Source organism: Myiozetetes cayanensis, unplaced genomic scaffold (assembly GCF_022539395.1).
Source record: "Myiozetetes cayanensis isolate MyiCay16 unplaced genomic scaffold, myiCay2020 scf12, whole genome shotgun sequence".
NCBI lineage: Eukaryota > Metazoa > Chordata > Aves > Passeriformes > Tyrannidae > Myiozetetes > Myiozetetes cayanensis.
In genome coordinates, this window is record NW_026086826.1 from 19,125,503 (window position 1) to 19,144,601 (window position 19,099).

General features: G+C 38.0%; 1 protein-coding gene across 2 annotated transcripts in view; it reads left to right on the forward strand.

Annotated features, from left to right (window-relative positions):
• The window catches only part of LOC126635496 (uncharacterized oxidoreductase ZK1290.5-like), a 44,274-nt gene extending 25,549 nt beyond the window's left edge, over positions 1–18,725 (forward strand). The window contains exons 4-9 of one of the 2 annotated variants that reach the window (XR_007627728.1): positions 5,821–5,912; positions 10,926–11,108; positions 11,636–11,695; positions 13,876–13,977; positions 16,523–16,664; positions 18,436–18,725. Coding sequence is in view for 1 of the 2 variants with exons in the window: in XM_050306821.1 (XP_050162778.1) it covers positions 5,821–5,912; positions 10,926–11,108; positions 11,636–11,695; positions 13,876–13,971 (431 nt within the window). In the remaining variant the exon portion in view is untranslated. The remainder of the gene's footprint in view (positions 1–5,820; positions 5,913–10,925; positions 11,109–11,635; positions 11,696–13,875; positions 13,978–16,522; positions 16,665–18,435) is intronic. The other variant, XM_050306821.1, reaches the window with a different exon arrangement.
• Positions 18,726–19,099: the final 374 nt, after the last annotated feature.

The following is a 19,099-nucleotide window of genomic DNA, read 5'->3' on the forward strand; positions in this document are numbered from 1 at the left end:
GCACATGATTACTCGTCCCTCTATCTAAAAATGCTGGGAAGAACGAGGGCTTCCAGCCAGCTTTTGCCTCAAGTTGGCAAGAGTAGTAACGTGGTAGTTGTTCTGGGTTCACATCCCACTCAGACTCGGCTGCCATTTTACCAAGAGTAAAATTGGTTATCTTTGTAGTGTCGACAGTGAAGCTTATGCTGAAATGGAATATCCTTCCTTACCTCAGAAATTCCTTAACCTGTTAACATATGTTTTTGTTATGATTACCTGTATGATTGGAAGAGAGTCTTATAAAGAGACAGAAATTATTTAGCCCAATAATTAAAGCTGTGTTACTATGTTCTTGGAAAAAAGTTATGTTTTGCTTAATTCCAAGTGAGAGAAGAAATCTAACCAATCTTAATAATATTGCCCTCGTTGTGGGGCATAGACCAGTCCAATCATCATCTTTTCTTCCTCCATTTTCTATCCATTCTTAAAAGTATGAGTGAGGGTTCAGTGAACCAAATACTGGGTTTTGGGCAGATGGCACAGATTTCTAGCACATCTTTTGCTAGGTGGCATATTCTGCTCTTATTCTACTGAAAAATTACTTTAAATCTATACAGATATTGTCAAATGATGAACAGCTGACAATTCAAACTGTTGTGTTGCAGCTCCACAAAATGTTTGCCTCGAGAGTGCTTATGTTGGTAGAAATCACATGTGGATGTGTGTCCATGAGTTGCACTGAAGTTGTAAAAAGTAAAAGCAAGTAACTAATTTGCCCAGCAACACTTCTTTTTCACGTTGTGGATAGTATTCTGTCTGTACAGATGAAGACGTCTCGTGGGCTTGTTATTATCAGAAACACAGTTCAAAGATGTGTTTTCATGGGTTGGAGGTGGTTGCAGTTGGTGAGGATGTTGGTTGCACCACACCCTGTTGATCAGATAAGACAGCAATAAAGACGTAGGGAAAAAAATCGCTACACTTATTTATGTTAAAGATCATAAAGAAATCTTCATCATTTTCAGTATCTTATTTAAAAAAAAGAATTACCACAGAAGTCATCCTTTTGGTGCAGATGAAGAAGTGGGAATTAATCTAAACTCACTCATTTGTTTTGCTCTTTTTTTCTTTCTTAATGTTAACTTCATGGGTAATTCTACATGTAAAAATAAGCCCTCAGAGGACATTGTTTCATGATTTATTGCAGTGTATGATTTGAGCCTTTTCTACTAGCAAGCAAATCCTTTTTGTCAAAGCTGTAAATAAGCAAGCTAAGCAAAAATTTAAAGCAACTGTACACATTTTGTACCCACACAGAGGTGCCTGGAGGTCCCAGTGTGAACACAAGCACCCTTGTGAAGAAGGCAATGTTGAAATACCTTTCAAAGGAAAGTCCTTGTCCAAAATAACTTCACAGTTGTATACACTGAATGTTTTTAATGAGTTTTCAGTCACAGAACCTGATAATTTGACTTCTATTCATGCCTCCTCTCCTGTTGTCCTCACAGTTTACCACGGTTCACAGATGATCTATAGCAGGAGTAATGATCATAGAATTGTAGTAGCAGAAAAGTAATTTTAAGGCAGATAAGCACCTATATTGTGGCAATGAATAGGCTAAAAAGAAATCCTGTGGGGGAGGAAGTATGGCTTCTGTGTTTTCAGTTTTGCCACAGTCTTCCTGTGTCTCAGACAGGACATTTCTCCTCTTGGAGTCTGTGTGTTTTAGCCTGTGAAATGGAACAAATGTTACTTCATAGATTTAGAAGTTAATTCCTTATTGATTCTGTCTAAGCATAGTCTGCTTTATTTATCAAGGCTTTGGCTTTCAGTCTGTATGTGGGGCACACTCAGCCCACAGCTCTGATTTAGGAAATCGTGCTGAAATCAAATCTTACAGGGTTTCTATGGGTAATGTGATTTAGCCCCGAGAAGTTCTTAGCATGCATATCAGAGAGAACGTGGACCTTTCTAACCTGTGTAACCTCCGTCAATAAAGTTACAGTTACTGCAGTTGACCTCCTGTGAAAAGTAGATCCATTTGTGTTTTTATTCTGTGGCCTGAATAGAAGATAAAACAGAATGGGCACTGTTCGCTGGACGTGGGAATTCTTCCTTGCTCTGACTCATGTAGAGCAGCAGGGAGGGGGAGGAAAACGGGCTCCACAAACCTGGTATCCAGTTTTGGAATTTAAAAAACCTTTTTGATCTGAACTTTGTACGTTTCATATATCAGAGGGTATTTAGGAGTTTGATAAAAGCCTGTAGTAGTGCTGGAGAAAGATAAGGCTCACTATTGTACTAAAGCAGAGCTGTGGTGCCAAGACACTAAATTTATGCTTTTTTGTTGGAAGAGTAACAGTGACCGTCAAACTTTGTATGATTTGGTATTATACAGATTAAAGGAAAAAATACCCAATCATTCTCTAGGTTGCCATAACAAATACTTTAGGCTTAGTATGCAGCTCTACTGCAAACCAGTGCTTCACAGCAGCTGGGAGAAATACAGTGGGATGAAATTACCAGTGGGGTGGATGCCAAGATTTTTTTGTGCAGAATAGAAAAGATCCTTAGTTTCTTCCCATTATATTCAATCATTATCCTGCCAATATGTTTTCTGATGTGTCTTGCGGAATTTCATGATAGGTTTGCAAAGCTGGATGAAATTTTCTGTTCCACCATTGTGGTCAGTCAGTTTTTAGCATGCATAAAAGCAGCAGCGTTGCCAAGTTTTTCTTCGAGCCTGTGAAGTCAGAGTGGCAAGGAGTAGGACAAAGCCTCAGTAAGCTTTGGGAGCTAATGGGGAATTGCAAACTCTTTGTTTATTGCACCTGGCACTTTCTCAAAATCTGCTTCATAGGGGCCAGACCACTCATTTCCTCAAGCAGATAAGGAGGATGCTTTCTCTCCCTGAGTCAAAGCTCTGCAACTTTGTAAATAAGTCAGTACAAATGTATATTTTAAGGGTACTTTCTAGAGGGATTGTACCTAGCACATTGCAAACTTTGATCTCGGAAAGCCTGAACTCCAGAACGAGTTAAACTGAGTAAGTTAGAAAGAACTATAGACTTAAAACCCACATGCTGTCATAACAGCTAAGTCATGAATTGTGCCTGAATTGTCTGAAATGAGATTTTTAAGCATACTAAATGGGTATTACATTGAAAAAACCAAATGCCTGCCCCCCTCAAGAGCATTCCAGTGGTTTTGAGACCTATGGCAGAAACTGGGAAACTTACCTCTGTTTGAGCTCTGTGAATGAGGAAATGTGAGGAAACGTGCACCCCCCACACCCTCCAGGTTATTGCAAGGCAATAAGTTGGGACACTTTTGCACAAGTTTCTCCATAAGTAGTTTTTTTATTTCTACTATTGATGTGATTTCATGGATCTTGTTTGATACAAGTAGTCACAAGTGCTGGTCTGTCAGATAAGGCCCAGGAGCGAACCAGACCTTCATTTTCTTGTCTATCTTTTTTTAAATCTTCATTCTTAGGAATTAATCCAGCAGATTTAAATGTGGAAATAATTCTGTGTAATCTTCTGCTTTAAGACAGTCTTTCCGAGATTTGGACAATGCTGAGCAACTGTGTTAATCCTCCATCAGGCAAATGGAAGCAGTTCTCTGTAGAGCAGACTCCACTGATTGTTGACATTTAAGCTCTATTTTTCAGAAAAATCCAGCATTTTGAATTCATGTTTCCACCATGCATTTAAATAAGATTTTTTAAATACAGTTACGTCGTGCAATTGTTTTAATCATTTTATGTTGTAATTTAATGCGAAAGTCAAAACACTTTAACTTTCATGTATTAGACTATAACTAAAACCAAAACAATGGCATTTAAACAAAGGGTTCTAACTTCACCAAAACTAAATATGTGTATTTAATGACAGTCAAATGTTTCGAGCATATTACCTTAAAAAAAAGTTTTTAAAAAAATGCTGGTTCTGCAAAAACATCAAAATTCTAATTATTGTTTCTCTATTTTCTGAGAAAATGTTTACTTTCTTGGCAATTTTGAATTTAGCTTTAGCGACATCGCTGTGAACACACGAGTGCTGTAATAGTGATTTTAGTAGGAATGGCTCGGATGACTCTTAACACAAAACATAACTAACCTGAAATTTCTTGATGGGAAATCTAACACAGTGGAACAGACTTCAAAGTCTCCTATGAGAAATATGCTGGAAGCAAAACATCTTAGAGTTTACCGTAGGGGGGAAAGAATGGAAGCTTTTTGTGGAAATGTACAAGTTTGATAAGCCCTTTCATATTCATTGTCTGTAATTGAATTTTGTTTTATTTCAGCCTGAAATGAAAGCTTTATTCTTCAAGGGCAATAATGACATGTTTTTTGTAACTCCTTAGCCTTCAACAATAGTGTATAATATTTTGGTTCACCATTGTGTTAAAACTGTGTTTTTCTGACTGCTGTGGCATAATGATTTATTAGTGTTGACACTCCAGGGTTGTTTGTCAAAAGCTCAGGTTTTGCTCCTTCTGGCAGATTACATACAAATTATGTAAATCACTATAGTGCAGATTTTAACCTAATTATGTTATACATCTTGAACAATGATAATTTCTGTAAGGGAAAGATGTCTAGCACTTTAGTTGCTAATGTATTTTGTCTGATTTTGGTATTCTACAAAAGAAGCCACATTAAAAAGTGATAGTATGTGTTATAGCAGGTTTTGCTGCTGTGCATCTTATCTGCTTGTGCTGCTAAAGTATGTGAAAGCTGATTTTTTTTTTTCAGGGCTTTAACAATCTGTTTATAAGACTTAGCAGTAAACTGTGGCTTCACAGGATTTCCTAGAGGACTAGAGAAATTTAGTTTCTTATTTGTGTATAGATGCACACTTGCCTATACATTTTATAGAATTGGCCAGCTCAAATAACTACTGGATTAACAACAGTGATCAGACTTCTTTGTTCACACACCTTGAGACAGACTTTCCATCCACAGAGTTACAGACTGAAAGGGGCAGATCAAGTCAATCCAGACAAAGTTCACCTACTGAAGAAGTTAGTCTGAGTTGTGGTCCACAGAATCCACAGCCCAAGGAGACCCCTACTAGCCTGGCTTCCCTACCAGCACAGAATAAGGACCAGACTATCCCAGACAAGTCAGGCTTGAGGTGTTTATGTGGCAGGCCAAGACTGGGAGTGGTCCTTTATCATATCTGAGGTTTCAAGAAAGACACCTGATTCTAGGGCTGTCAGCTCTTAATTTATACACGTGCTTATTTAAAAAAAAAATTTGCATGTCAACAGGAGCTGAGAAGTCTAGCTACATTTGTAAGCTTCGTGGTTCTTGTTAGACACTGCTCGTTTAATTGAAGATTTTGCACCGAGTTTGCGTAACATCTCGCAGTGATCTAATAGAAGTATAAGCAGTGTGACATAGTTCATTTGGGCTGCGTGTCCTTGTGTTGTATTGCTCACACCTTATTAGTCTTCAGCAAATGTTCCACTTTTCTTTAGTTTTGGCAAGCTGCTCGGAACACCATTTCCTTCTTTTCATTCTGGTGGAGTCCGATTGTTCTTTGCTTATACTACATCAGCCTTTCCCAGAATTTAGCCTGGAGTTTTTATACACTGGGGAGTTTCCAGTGTGTTTAGATTTCCTAATGTGACTGTGACAGAGCCATGCTTTCAGATAATACTGTCAAACTAGATTTTGGTGCTGTTTTTCTGTGTTTCTTTGCAGTATTTTGCTCTGCAGAAATGACGCGAGCAATCATTTTGTCTCTTGAAAATGGTAGTTTTGAAATCATCCTTCCAAAGAGTTGGGATTGTCCCAAAACTTTTTCTTGTTCTGTTTTTCATTAGGTTTGTGTAAATCAATTGGCGTAAGCAACTTTCTTATCAGCCATCTTGAGCAACTAAAGGAAGACTGTGGGATTACTCCACATGTTAATCAGGTGAGTGGATAAATGTATTTAAAGTGTCGGAGTTTGGGCTTTTACTTTGGTTTTTTGGTGAACAACCTCCTCCCCACCCCTGTGTCTGAAAGGCTACGCCCAAACTAGCCTTAGTCGTCCAATTTCTCCTTTTATTTTTATGTACATACTGAAAACCACTCAGGAAGATGACCTGAAGGGGAGGGAAGTCCTTCCTCCTATTTTCCACCCCAGTTTCTCCCAAGGTACTTGTTTGTGTCTGGTTTTACGACACAAACAAACGATCCCTGTGGCAGTTTTTGATGGTAAAACAGTCAAGAAATAAAATTCAAGGAGCACTGAACACATAGCATCTCCAGAGAGAGCAGGATTTTGGAAAACCTGTGTTCAAATGCTTTTCCACTTCCTCTACGCAACACCAGAAGCCTCAGGTAATCACATATCCATGCAAGGGTGCTGTTTCCCTTGCTCCCCCCTTATTTCCTATTTGAAAATCACATTAAATTCAGTGAACTCCTTGTTTAGGCAGGTGCTGTGACAGCCCTGGCACAATTTTTTTTGCTGCCCTAGGCAGATATAAAACGGCCACCTACATACGGGCACACTGCCAGGGCACTTGACAACCCTTCCCTTGTTGCAGGTTTCTGCCTCCAGCTGTGCTGCAAGTTCATGCTCCCATTCCTACCATCTCCTGCCAGAGAAAGTGTGCTTGTGCTAACGTGGACGTGGGAACTGCAGTGGATGGAGCACAGGCACATGCTCTTCCCCTTTGTACAGGTGGTCAGGATTTCTGGCAGCTGTTTGTGGTTTAATGTCTTTAGCAGCCGTAAAAAGGTCACTCAGAGTGTGACTGTCAGAACCAAACAGCTCTGATTTCAGCTGTCCACTGGACAGAAGGTTACTAAGGGACAATTATGAGCAATGTTAAATTAGCATAAACCCCTGTAAAATATTTACATTCAATTACTCAAAATAAGCCATTGAAATACGTGTTGAGGTGGGCAGGTTGATGACTGTTTAAGAATCAGTGAGTTTGCCAAGGTTCAAGAAATGCACATCTACAGAAGTCTTGCTAGAATTTGGCACAAGTTGCCTGTTAAACGAGAGTAGTTGTTCAGAGTCCTACTAAATCACTGCAAAGAAAAAAAGTGAATTCTTGAATTTGTTTTCAAATTTCCTCTTACCCACAACGTCCAAATGTTGTCAGTCTTGCTGTGTCAGTAGTATTCATGGAGACAAATTGTTTCTTGGTCCTATTTGACAGACTTCTTTTTCTGTGGAGACAGTGTTGAGGTGGTGGTGATACTGGGGGTGGGAGAATCATTTCTTTAAGGTGATGCACAGCAATGTTTTGAGTTTAATACAAAAACCAGCCATGAAATATCCATGCCACTGCGAAGGGCACCACTTTGAACAGTTTTGTTATAGCATTAGTTTACACTTTTTATAAACCATACTTCAGGTTATCCTCAGAGTATTTATTCTGTGTTTTGCTTAGTGTTGGAGAGTTACTGAGTCTGATGGTGACATTGCTTAAGCACCATCAAATAACTAATGAATTCCTAAATCCAAATTGGAACTGGAAATGCTGTACTGAGTTCTTATTTCACTTTCCACAGTTTATAATACAATTTTTTTGCTATATTTATGCATAAAATAGTGTACTCTTTCAATGGACTTATTTCTAAATACAAGACATTTGCAAATAATCACCGTATACAAAGTCTAAATATGTAAAAGAACAACTGGAGGAAAATTACTTCCCGTTTAGAATTTAGAGTGTTCTTACAATTCCAACAGTTCTTATGATGCTAAAATTGAAAGTTGTTTTTTCTGTGAGGAGGAGGAAGTAGGAAGGCAGGAGAAGTAAGCATCAGTGTCTGTTTTACAAACCAAGTGTTAAGTACTGCTTTCTTCTCAGTTCCTGGAAAAAAACCCCAATATCATTATGGCTTTTAAAGAAGTAGGAAAGGGCTGTCTTTTCAAGAAGATGGTATTATTAAGGTATTTATGACTAAGCAAGCACCTTTAAAAATTACAATATATTATTAAAAGTACTGCTAAATACTTTGTAAAATGATGGAAAATACTTTATCCTGTAGAATGAATATTATAACCTGCAAGTGTCAGGTTTGTGTTCTGGAGTTTGTATTTGACTTGGCAGTTGTAAGTTTGGATTTATGCTCAAAGAAATCTTTGAAGTCTCTTTGAAGGCTCGTAGGCCTGTCACTCATTAGGGAAAAAATACATTTTGTAAGTATTTAATTAATATATATGTTTCATTTAATAAAGTGATACACTGAAAGCAAATATAAACTGTTCCTCTCTGAATTCCATGTAGAAATGCTCATCATATTTTTTTCACTCTTAAAGAGGTGCATATTACTGTGTAATACCTCAGAGAGATTTAGTAATGTTGTTGATATTGCCATTAATATTGAGCTCTTCTGTGTAAATTTGTACAAGGTAGAAATGTATTTAAGGCATTAGGAAACAACCCCTTTGTGCATAAACTCACCTGAACTGTTCCTCTGTAGATAAAATATTTATAGGGTTGTATTTTAGTTTCATAAAGAGAAATAATTGTAAAACCCATCATTCCAGTTGAGAAAATTACTGAATTCCAGATGCAGGGAAGCTTTACCAGGTGAAAAGGATCCACAGCAGGGTGGAAAGAGTAGGACTTTTGTGTACCATCATCCGAGGTATAACTTTCTAGGGCCTTGTGTCAGGATTGTTATTAGACTCAGCTTTTCCCCATTTTGCTATGAAAAAAACAGCACTTCAGGGGTCCCTTGAGGGCCCCTGACCAACTATCAGCTGTGAAAAGTTCTACCATGTGAACTGCAAACTGTTTTATGTAACAAATGCCAGTTTTTACGCAGAACTCACTCAGGGCAGTGTGCCAGAAAAGATCAAGATCTTCCTCTACCACCATGTGCTGGACAGCCCTCGCCTCAGAACAGCTTGGTGACTAAAATGGCAAGGGTGGGGCCAGGCAGGAAGGAGGAATTATTGTTTTGAGGGGAAGCACATGCTGGCCACTCACCTTATGGCTCTTGTAGCTCAGGGTCCTAGTCCCTTCCATTCCAATGCTACTAGAACCTTCCAGAATGTTTTCAGAAAAAAGTAAATACAAAAGTGCTTATTTTATTGTGTACATTTGATTATTTTAGTAATATATTCAAGAAGAAAAATACTTGCTGCTACTAACACAGAACTGCTTGTGCCAAAACTCATTTCACAAGATTTGGGAGACTCTTGGTTCAGTGAAAGGAACAAAGTATAATCTTCCTAGGTGAGTAGTTGTTGTTGCTGCTTGTGAAGCAGGCAGGTGATATCTCAACATGCTGCTCTTGCTTTAAACATTTCTGATGTAGCCTGGGACTGTGCTGCCTCGAATCTTACTAGACCAGCAGATAAATTCTGCTTGCAATTGTAGTAGTAATAAATGCCAAATAAGTCACATGATGCAGTAGGGGCACTGCAGATTTTTCAGCATTTGATCATAAAAATATATCCTTCTTTATTTAATATTTTCTAATCTACATTATCTACTACACTTAAAGAATGTCTGCTAAAATTGCTTATTACTCTTATTGTAATACTCAAGTAGCACACCCTGCTTGCTCTTTCGTTTCTCCCCTCATAGTTTCGCGTAAATACAATGAGAATATTTTGTAGTCAGCTCAGGTGCAAGCGAGTGAATAATCATATGACCTAAACACCGCTCTTACACGTATAAACATGAAATAAAAAGGGTACTCAAAGGTCAAGAAACATCAAAGGTTGAAGACATGGATGTCTGCTGCTTGAACCTTGTTCCCGAGTCCACCTAGTAATTTAGATCATAGCGGCTCTAGGCTGACTCAGCCCAGCCTTCCAGGGGCACGGTTTTTTCTTAGCACATGTTGAATGACTGCCAGCCTATTGTTCTGACTATTGTTGTCTGCAAAGACAACATGTACTAAAGATGAGAAACAGGAAACGTTCATTTTTCCTCTTTGTGGCAGAAGAAATTTTCCAGATTCCATGTGTTGAGGTAATTGTTCAGAAGAGTATTTTTCCTCAAAATGCGCAAGAGTTCGATCCCTGGAACAATGGTGATGACCAGTCACAAAAATACATAACATGATCATGTGTTTTGTAAAAGGAAACACTACCCATTTTCATCTGAATGCAGAGGAAGGTATGCTTCTTAGAATGTGTAAACTGGGAAATACTTATTTAAATAACATATTAAGGAATATTACAGAGGTTCTCTTTTGGGTTTAGCTACATGCCAGGATACGTGACTCCTCTGAGATCCTTACTTTCCAATAACTTCTCTTTCCTTTTGCTCCCAACAACTGTGTCTCTGTAACTTGTTACTTTTCCTCTTTTGGCTGGCTCCTGGCGATTTGTGATCTACCTTCCTACAAAGAGTCCCCTTCACACTTCATTCCCCAGCAAGATTGCTTCCCTGCATAAGCTTATGGTGACAGTGATTAGAATACAGGAGTTTCCATGCACAGTCCATGTCAACAGGCTTTGCTTCCAAGGTCAGGCCCTCATCCTAAGCAAATTGTTCTGGTTGGTCTCTTGCAGACCCAGTCCCTGCTCAGCCCCCTCCCCTTTCCTGTGCAACTCCAGCAGGAAAGGACATAGATCTGGGGAAGAGAAGGTAGTCTCAAAGCACCAGTTAAAATGACCTGACACTGACTTGCACTGTGCATTGGCACGTATTTCTCAAACACAGATCACAACAATAGTGCAAGTCCAACTGCAAGTCAGGCAGACAACTGACTGCTCCTTGCACCTTGCTTCAGAGGGAAACATAAAATACACAGTAAATTATGCCAATTACAGGCAAAATACTTGTTGATTAATATACTTTGTGTGTCTTCTAAAACATTTACATTTACTTTCAAGAAACAGTGATTTCACTCATGTTGTATTTTTAAAACAAGAAAGAAAAAATATTTTCATCAATGATGTTTTCTACAAAATGTACTCCCAAGGTTTTTACTAGAAGCCTATTTCTGTTTATCTAAGGTTGAATACCACCCTTTCCAAAGACCTCAGGAGCTGGTTGATTATTGTAAGAGCAGAGATATTGTCTTTGAAGGCTACTGTCCTTTGGCCAAAAGGGAAGCACTAACTCATCCTACTATCATTCAGATGGCAAAGAAATACGGCCGAACTCCAGCACAGATTTGCATACGTTGGAGCATACAGGTAATGGAGGGAGGTAGCAAAAATGTGTCTCCTTTCTCAGGAAAAGAGTGCAAATAGTTTGGGTTTTATGCATCAAACCAGAATTTATACAGAAAGTATTTCTGCCTTTCCTATGTTGATACTGTGTGAATTAACTGCTGTACTGGAAATTTGGAATGTAGTGGGTAAATCATGCCAGTATTTTAAATATGCAAAGAATCTGATTCCAGAGAATAAGTACTAATAAGAGATGTTTTCAAAGTAAGTGTTACAAGCATTATCAGGCATCATTCCATTTCTGTCACTCCACATGAAGTACTAAGGAATGAAATAGTGTTTTAAGTTGACATAAACCACATAATCTGTGTTGGAAATCAATGCAGTGTATATAACTGCTGTTGCAAATAGCATACAGAAATGTCAATGTCCCCTGAAAACTGAAATGAAAACATCAGAAGACATGAGGAATGTCTTGAAATGTTTTGAAGAGAGATCATTTTCTTCAAAACTGTGTATGTTTTAATGATAAGAAGCATTATGTTTTCCAGAATGGGATTGTCACTATTCCAAAGTCAACAAAAGCGGAAAGGATAGAGGAAAACTGCAAGGTAAGATTTGGATATGTACTCTAGTCTGACTTACATCCAAATAACAGTTTTTAATACTTTGATTTGCCTTCCCACTTTCCTATGCCAGTTTTATACGGGAGTAACTCAGTTAAAATTGGCAAATGATGATACCATAAAATTACTGCAATATAGTAGAAAACCATAATTCACCAACATCTGAAATCAACCAAGAGCTAGTCACTGTGTATAAGGAAGAGTCCATAGAAAACCTTTTGTAGTTGGCTTTTATTATTAATATTTTTTATTTATGACTTGGCTGATTGTAGAACATCCTACTCTGGTTATGGTTTGGTCCTTTTTGTGATAGGTGCACGTGTCAAATGGAAGGAGCTGTGTATAACACTATGTGAAAGCTGTAAAACTCACTTCGGGTTCTCTCTCTGAGGTGCAGACCTCCCAAGGAAATCACAGTCCTGCCAGAGCTGACTCTTCCCCTATCTTTTTCCTTCTACTCAACATGCAGAAAAGGTCCCAGTATGAAGGGAATTGACAAAGAAAGGAGGGCATGCATGAGGATTGGCAGCATGATTCCTCCTCCTCACCCTTCTTTTAGTTTCCTTTTCATACCAAATTGTTTTAATTCGTTACTTGATTTTTCTCTCCATTTCTCTAATCTGAAAGTGTGCTTTCTTTGGGGGAGGTGAAACCACAACAACCTTATTGTTACTTCCAAAAATATCATTGGGGTATGCACTGTTTGGCAAATCAGGAGGAAACTTTGCAAGACAGGAAACTTCTGTCTCCTATTTTTATCTGTGTGTGTGTCTGTGTGTAGGTGCAAATCAGTATACATTTAATGAGGATTTCTGCTGGTGGCCATGCCTGTTTTATATAGCTCCTGCCTTGACTATTTATTCTGACATGCACATAGCTTTCTGTGGTACAAGCACAGCTGCTTGTGGTACTGTAGTGTGAACTAGATCAGAGAACAAAACCAGGTTAAAAATCCTTCCTTATTATTTTTATTTTAGTTTCCCCAATGATATTTTAAATCCAGGTTAATTTTATTTCTTACAGGGTTTACTCTATGGCACTACCCATTAATTTCACATAACTGAGGGAATGTGTTGCAGCACAACTTAAAACACTTAAGATGGAGAGGAGGAGGGAACTGGCACAGTTTTCGAGTGTTGTTTATCACATTTTCTTTCTTTTCCCCATGCCAATGTGTTGCCCTGAGTCTCTACCACTTCTGGTCAAGCTGGTGAAAGTACAGTTCTCATTTAACCCTCAGTAGATAATATATAGGTTTCTATTGTGTGACAGGTCCCTGCTTTAGGTTTAAAAGGCTGAAGTGAGCACTGAGGTTTGACTACAAGGGTCGTTCCAGCAGACAGTGATTGCTGGATAATGCAGGATGGGAGGAGCTCATTTGGCAGCAGTTCAGGATCCACAGGATCTTTTTATTGAGCATGGAGGAGGACAAAGACAACAGAACCATCTTTCTGATGATAATGTCTGAACAAGACACCTGCTGAGAAACCACTGACACCGTAATTCCGCGTTGCAGGTCTCAGCACAGGAGAAGCCAGTGGCTGTAAGAACCTGTGCATGGGGACAGGTGATGGCTTTCAAGTTGGAGTTAGTACTGAGGCACTGTAGCACTGTTTCTGTATTAGCTCATCTGTGAGTGCCTTGTCAAAGCAGAATTGTGAAAAGATAGATACAGCCTTTGGTTTGCTAGCTTTGTGAATGTCCTGATACTTTCTAATAACTCTTTTTGGCTAAAGGTCCGAGGAAAAGAACTGTAACATTCTAGACTGAACATTGGGATGTAAGTGAAATATGGAGCTCAGGTTCCTGAAGGGATTGCAGTCAGGATATTCCTGTACCTCTAGCAGTGACAATATACAAGTGCTGTCAGAAAGAGCTTTGATACTGCTCTTGTCTTGGACCTTTGCCTGAGGCCAGAGTGCTACAAAACCGTCTTAACAGAATCTACAAATAAAAATCACTCGGGAGCAAAGGACCCAATGGAGCCTGTCAGCTTAATGGAGTGGTTTTCTGTGACAAAACACAAGAAGAATTTCCAGAAGGAAAAACTTAGAAAACTTCTGCCTCACATTTAAATGAATCTTGGTCAGTCAAATATCAGAATTTATATCAAGTTGCTGCTTCTCTGTATGTTCATGAAGTTAACTGTATATACATTCCCATAGGTGTTTGATTTTACAATAGCAGAAGACGATGTTGGAATTCTGAATGGAATGCATGATGGCAGACATGTTTCCTGGGATCCAAGCCTTATTGAGTGAACAAAGGTTTGAACTTTTTCCTTCTCAGTGATCATGTAATTGAAATTTAGGGAAGGTTACGGTGTGAATATAATTATGATAGTAATGTCTGCTACTAATGGTAACTATTTTGAAATCCTTAACATTGAAGACACACAAAAGATATTTTTGAGAATAGCACTTTTTTACTACCCTCACAGAGTTTTTATATTCTCATCTCAAATCCTCTACCCTAGTTCATTGAAGCCCATGCAAAGACTCTTGTTTATACCGTTGACCCTGCATCAGGCCATTTAATCAAAGAGCATGAGGAGGTATCCCTTGAAAAATGTAGGGAAAAAATGCTACCTGCTAGTGTATAACACAGGTGTTAAGTATGAGATAATTTTTCAAGTACTTTGTTAGAGGTAGAATCTTCAAAAAGAAAAAGCTGGGTGAAAAAAAAAAGTTGGTATCATAACAGTATTTATATTGTACAATAAACTGCAAATCTCCACCAAAAATACAATCTTATGTAATATGCAATATCTGAGCATCACCAAAAAAAGGTTTATGCATATGGCATTGACTCAGAGAGTTCTATGCATATTACTTAGTAGCCTGTAGATATAACAAAGTAGAAATCTTTCCAGAGAAGTCCTTTACTAATAAAGTATCTGCACAGCAGAGTTGCACTGTGAGCTCTGAGAGCCAAAGAGGCATCTTTGTTATTACTTACAGAAAATTCTGGTGAGCTTTTTGTGAGAATTAGTTTTCACTTTGGGTTTATTAACAGACTATCCTGTTCCTCAGAGTTTTTTACAAAATGGGTATCTATATAAAGAGACAAATAGAGAGATGTGTAGTTTACAGATCTGTTTGGAGAAATATGCCTGCATAGTCTGTTGGCTGAGTAGTCAACTTCTAGTTGCATTGGGTTGATATTTTAGGAGTTCCTGTGTCTAGAAAGGTATTGAAAATCTGATTATGATTTATATTGTGTGTGGACTTCCTGAGGCAGTTTTCCCAGTGCTGTTCTGCTTTAGTCTTATTGTGAAGCAAAGCTCCTCAGCTTTTTTATCAAGAAGTGACTTACAGCAATCATATACTCTTGCCCGCATTGTACGTCCTCAAAGTAGAGCTTGGCTAAAATACAGACAAACTTACCTTTCTGATAACAGCTCCTCAGGGTATTTGGCTAATTTTTCCTGGTAAACTTTTCCATAAAAATTCGTCAAGACTTGCCTCTGAAACCATTAATGTATTATTTATTATTAAAAGAATATATTGTATGAAATGTTTCTCGCTAATACCTGTACAGTGTAAATGTTTCAAGAAAGATGCACAACCTCCACAGCAAGGCTGTTTGCTGGAGTGTCAAGCATGGCCTGCAGTCCGGGCTGCTTCAGGGTCTGGGAATGGCACTTGAGGTGTTTAGGAACAGCCAAGTACCTGGCTTAACTGTTGTGATGAGGGGTTCAATAGTTCCAAACAGTAAGGCTCATTTATAAAACTAAGGTAATTTTTGGCTTTTTTTAAGCTTTTGCATAAAATGATGGCAATGACTAAATGAAAGTTGGAAATGTTGTCCAGAAATAAACCTTTCTACCAGTTGCTATCAGCTAATACTACTATTGAAACATCACTTTATTGAGCAACACCTTAGCAATATGGAAAAAAAATCAAACTGTGTTGTTGAGGGACTCCTTGCTTTACAGTGTATCTGAATTCATAAAATGAGGACTAGGAGTGACTCATGGGCCTAATAGTGTGGCTTTTCTGGTAGTGAAGACTCTCAGAAATTACAAGATTTGTAATTTCACTTCTGGTTCTCTCTGAAGAAACAGACATCACATCAACATACTAGTCCCAACATGAATGATTCATACTAAATCTTTATATGTGCTAGCAAATTCTAGCTCCAGTATTACCAGACCAGGATCAGTAAGGCTTAGTTATGTGGCTGGAGGTCCCTTGTTGGTTAGAAACCTTGTGGGTTTTATGCCCTTAATGCTGACTGATGACCTCCCTGTTCTCAGCTAAATGGAATTAAAACAGATTTTCTTGCAAATGCCCCACATAGGTGACTTTAGGCTACAGTGAGGATGGCTTTGAATTCACTAACATAATTCACTAATATATTTCACTGTTCCTTCTGTCAAAGAGATTTTAGAGTGGTTTTTTGTGTCTGCATTTGCTTTTGCTAGAAGTCAAGTCACCATTTTCTTAATCTAGGTCATGGAATCTAAGCAGTGCACTGAGTAATTAAAGGAATAATCAGAAATAGTATTACTAAAAAAGCATTATTCTTAAGGAATAGCTGTGGCAAGTTACAGTTTTAATCTGATACTTTTCTAACTATATTCACTCTTAACTGTTGTTGGTTCAGGACTTTTTTTCTGTGGTGGGTTTTTTTCCTCATTATTATTATTATTTTGTAATCTTTCCTAGCACTTCCTTTGCTATCAAGTAGTGGCTTTAGAACTACAGAAGAGTTTAATTTTAACTATGTACAAGGTCAAGTGGAATCTAAGGTGAAAATAAGTTTTTTTCAGTGCCAGGACTCAGCTGACCCAAGCTATCTTTCTCCCAGGTGGGATGAGCAGTTTTGCACATTGTGCCTCACTAAGAGCCATTGTTTTCTGCTAGAAGCTATTAATTGCCCCAGGAGGCTGGAACCCTGTTATCTCCTGTGTCCTTGAGATAAGTCACTGGAGCCTCTTCCTTTGAATACGGTACTCACAAGTTTTACACTGTATTTGTTAATTAAGAACCATCGAGTAAGTCCTCTTTTACTTCTGGTCAGGTTGCAGAGGGAAGGACAGAATCAGTGGGGTCGTATTTTATGTTCCTCTCCACAACTGAATTGGTCTAACTCTTGTGGCAATAGATTTTAAGCAAAGGCTGCTGAAGAATAAGTCCTCATCACCTCCTCTAAATGAACCTTTTTAAAGTACTGACAGCATTGATCAAAGAAATAAGACAACTAATAAGAAATTAGTAAGTGAGCAGTAGCAAGATTTAGGAGCAGCAGGGAGGAGTGATATTTGGTAAAAGAAGGAGAACACAGAACACCAGAAGGATATAAAAATGCTGAACATACAAAATCAGGAATTTTAATTTAATTTTTTATTTATTCTTTGGTCAGTTAGCCTGGAGGTGCTCATTTTTTAAGGTTTTGTTTTATTTTAAACTCAGAATTTATCCCTCAAGTGAATTCTTGGAATTATGTGCATGTTCTTCCCCAGGGTTGAAATTCCTCCTCTTATTTCTGTAAAACAAACTTTCCCTAAAGAGAAAACCTTTGCACCTTTCTACAATGACCCTTTTTAAGATGCAGCAATGCATCCATTTCATCCATGTAACCCATCATCTTGTCAATAGGATCAAGGAATACACCAGAAAACTGAAGGCACTTATTTTTTTTCCCTATCATATAGGTCATTTATGGTACTGACTGATTGGGGCACTCCTTTTTAGTTGAGTTAAACCATTATTTAAAAGAAGCTACAATTTATCAGTGCTATCTACCTAACTGCAGTCAGCTGCCTTTCCTAATGGAAGAGAACTCTCTTGAAACATATAAGGAAAAGAAAAATATAAACTAAAACTCAGTGGAAAGTGTGAGACCATTTTCTGTGCATCCAAGTAGTTTCCTGCCTAATGAGTAGCTCCCTCTCTTTTTTTTTCTTGCTTCTTTCTGATTTTCATCTTTTATATTACCGGAGATGAAGGCACCTAAGAATGTTTCGTTGGAAAAAAATGGTAATGGGGTTTTAAGGTGCATATTCAAGAATTTTTTTTTGGTTGGGCTGCAGAAGTGTTTCTGTCACACCTGTCCCCCAACATGGCTTTCAAGGCATTATTTCCTGACTAGCATGTGTAATACAGAAACTGTAATACTAGTAAGTTCACAAATTCACTAAGCCAGGTAGACTGCATAATATTTGCCCCACTTTTTGCACTGTGGTTAACCCACGTTTTTGAAAATGGGGATAAAGGTGGCATAGCTCTTGCTGGTACTGATTGAATCTAAGCAGTTAACTCTTTCCACATTGCCACACCCCTTCCAAAGCTTTGAAGTTCACCTCTGACTATTGTGCATTGGGTAAAAATTACAGATAAACCAACCCAGCAGTTTTTTGTGTTGCTGTGCTGGGAGACTTTTTCTGTACCTAGTTTTTTGGCACTTTTTGTAGCCTCCAGTAAGATGTTCGTACTTTTGGGGAAAAAAAAAAGGCCAAGTATTTGCACTGCCTTGTAGTGAATCTGTGTTCTATATGAATATGATACAAACGATGCAGCCTTACTATTTGTATTTATCATCGGCTGCTTGTCCATCTGTAGTATCCCATTGGACTAATTCCAGCTATAGGACACTACACTAATGATCAATATCAAGGACATAAAAACAGGCCATCTAAGTTGGAGAGTGCTGATACTGAACAAAAATGTGTGCTTTAGTCTTTGCAATGTTCTCATCATTTTTTTTTTCCTCCAAACCAGGTTTTTGATTTTAATCTGAGGAAAGAAGAGAAGGAATTTTTGAACACTACGAATATCAACAGAAAATTAATTCATCTAACCTATCGCCTGTGGAAACAATAATTTAAAACTAGATTGTTCTAGATCGCAAAAGTGATGCAACTGAAGCATTAATTCATTTTAAACTGAACAATAAATCTGAATTGTTCTCTTAGGTACTCAGAGAATACCTAAGAATTATCACTCAAGAATCAATATCAATGGTTTGTATTTACTGTTAACGTATTAATAAAATAATTTAATTTACTCTTTCCTGTGTTGCTTTCTTATAGATACAGAAATGTTTACATTTTTTCTGCTCTCTCTGAACTTTCTGGTATAGCCCCCCCGTATATGTTGAGTTATCTCAAAATATTGTAATTTTCTTCTTCCTGCATGTAACTTCATTTAAGGTGTCATTTGAACCCATAGGAACAAAGTAGCTTACAGATTTTGAAAAGTATTAGTTACTTAATGGCACACATAAGAGCATGCTACAGGGCATGTACATTTTGGCAAATCATTCAAAATATGGAATATTTGTTAAGGGATTGCAGCAGAAATATGAATTTGACTTTTTCTCTGTTTTTGATATTTCCTGTAGTCATAAGAATTTTGGGTGACTCTGGAGGCCACTCTGGATACT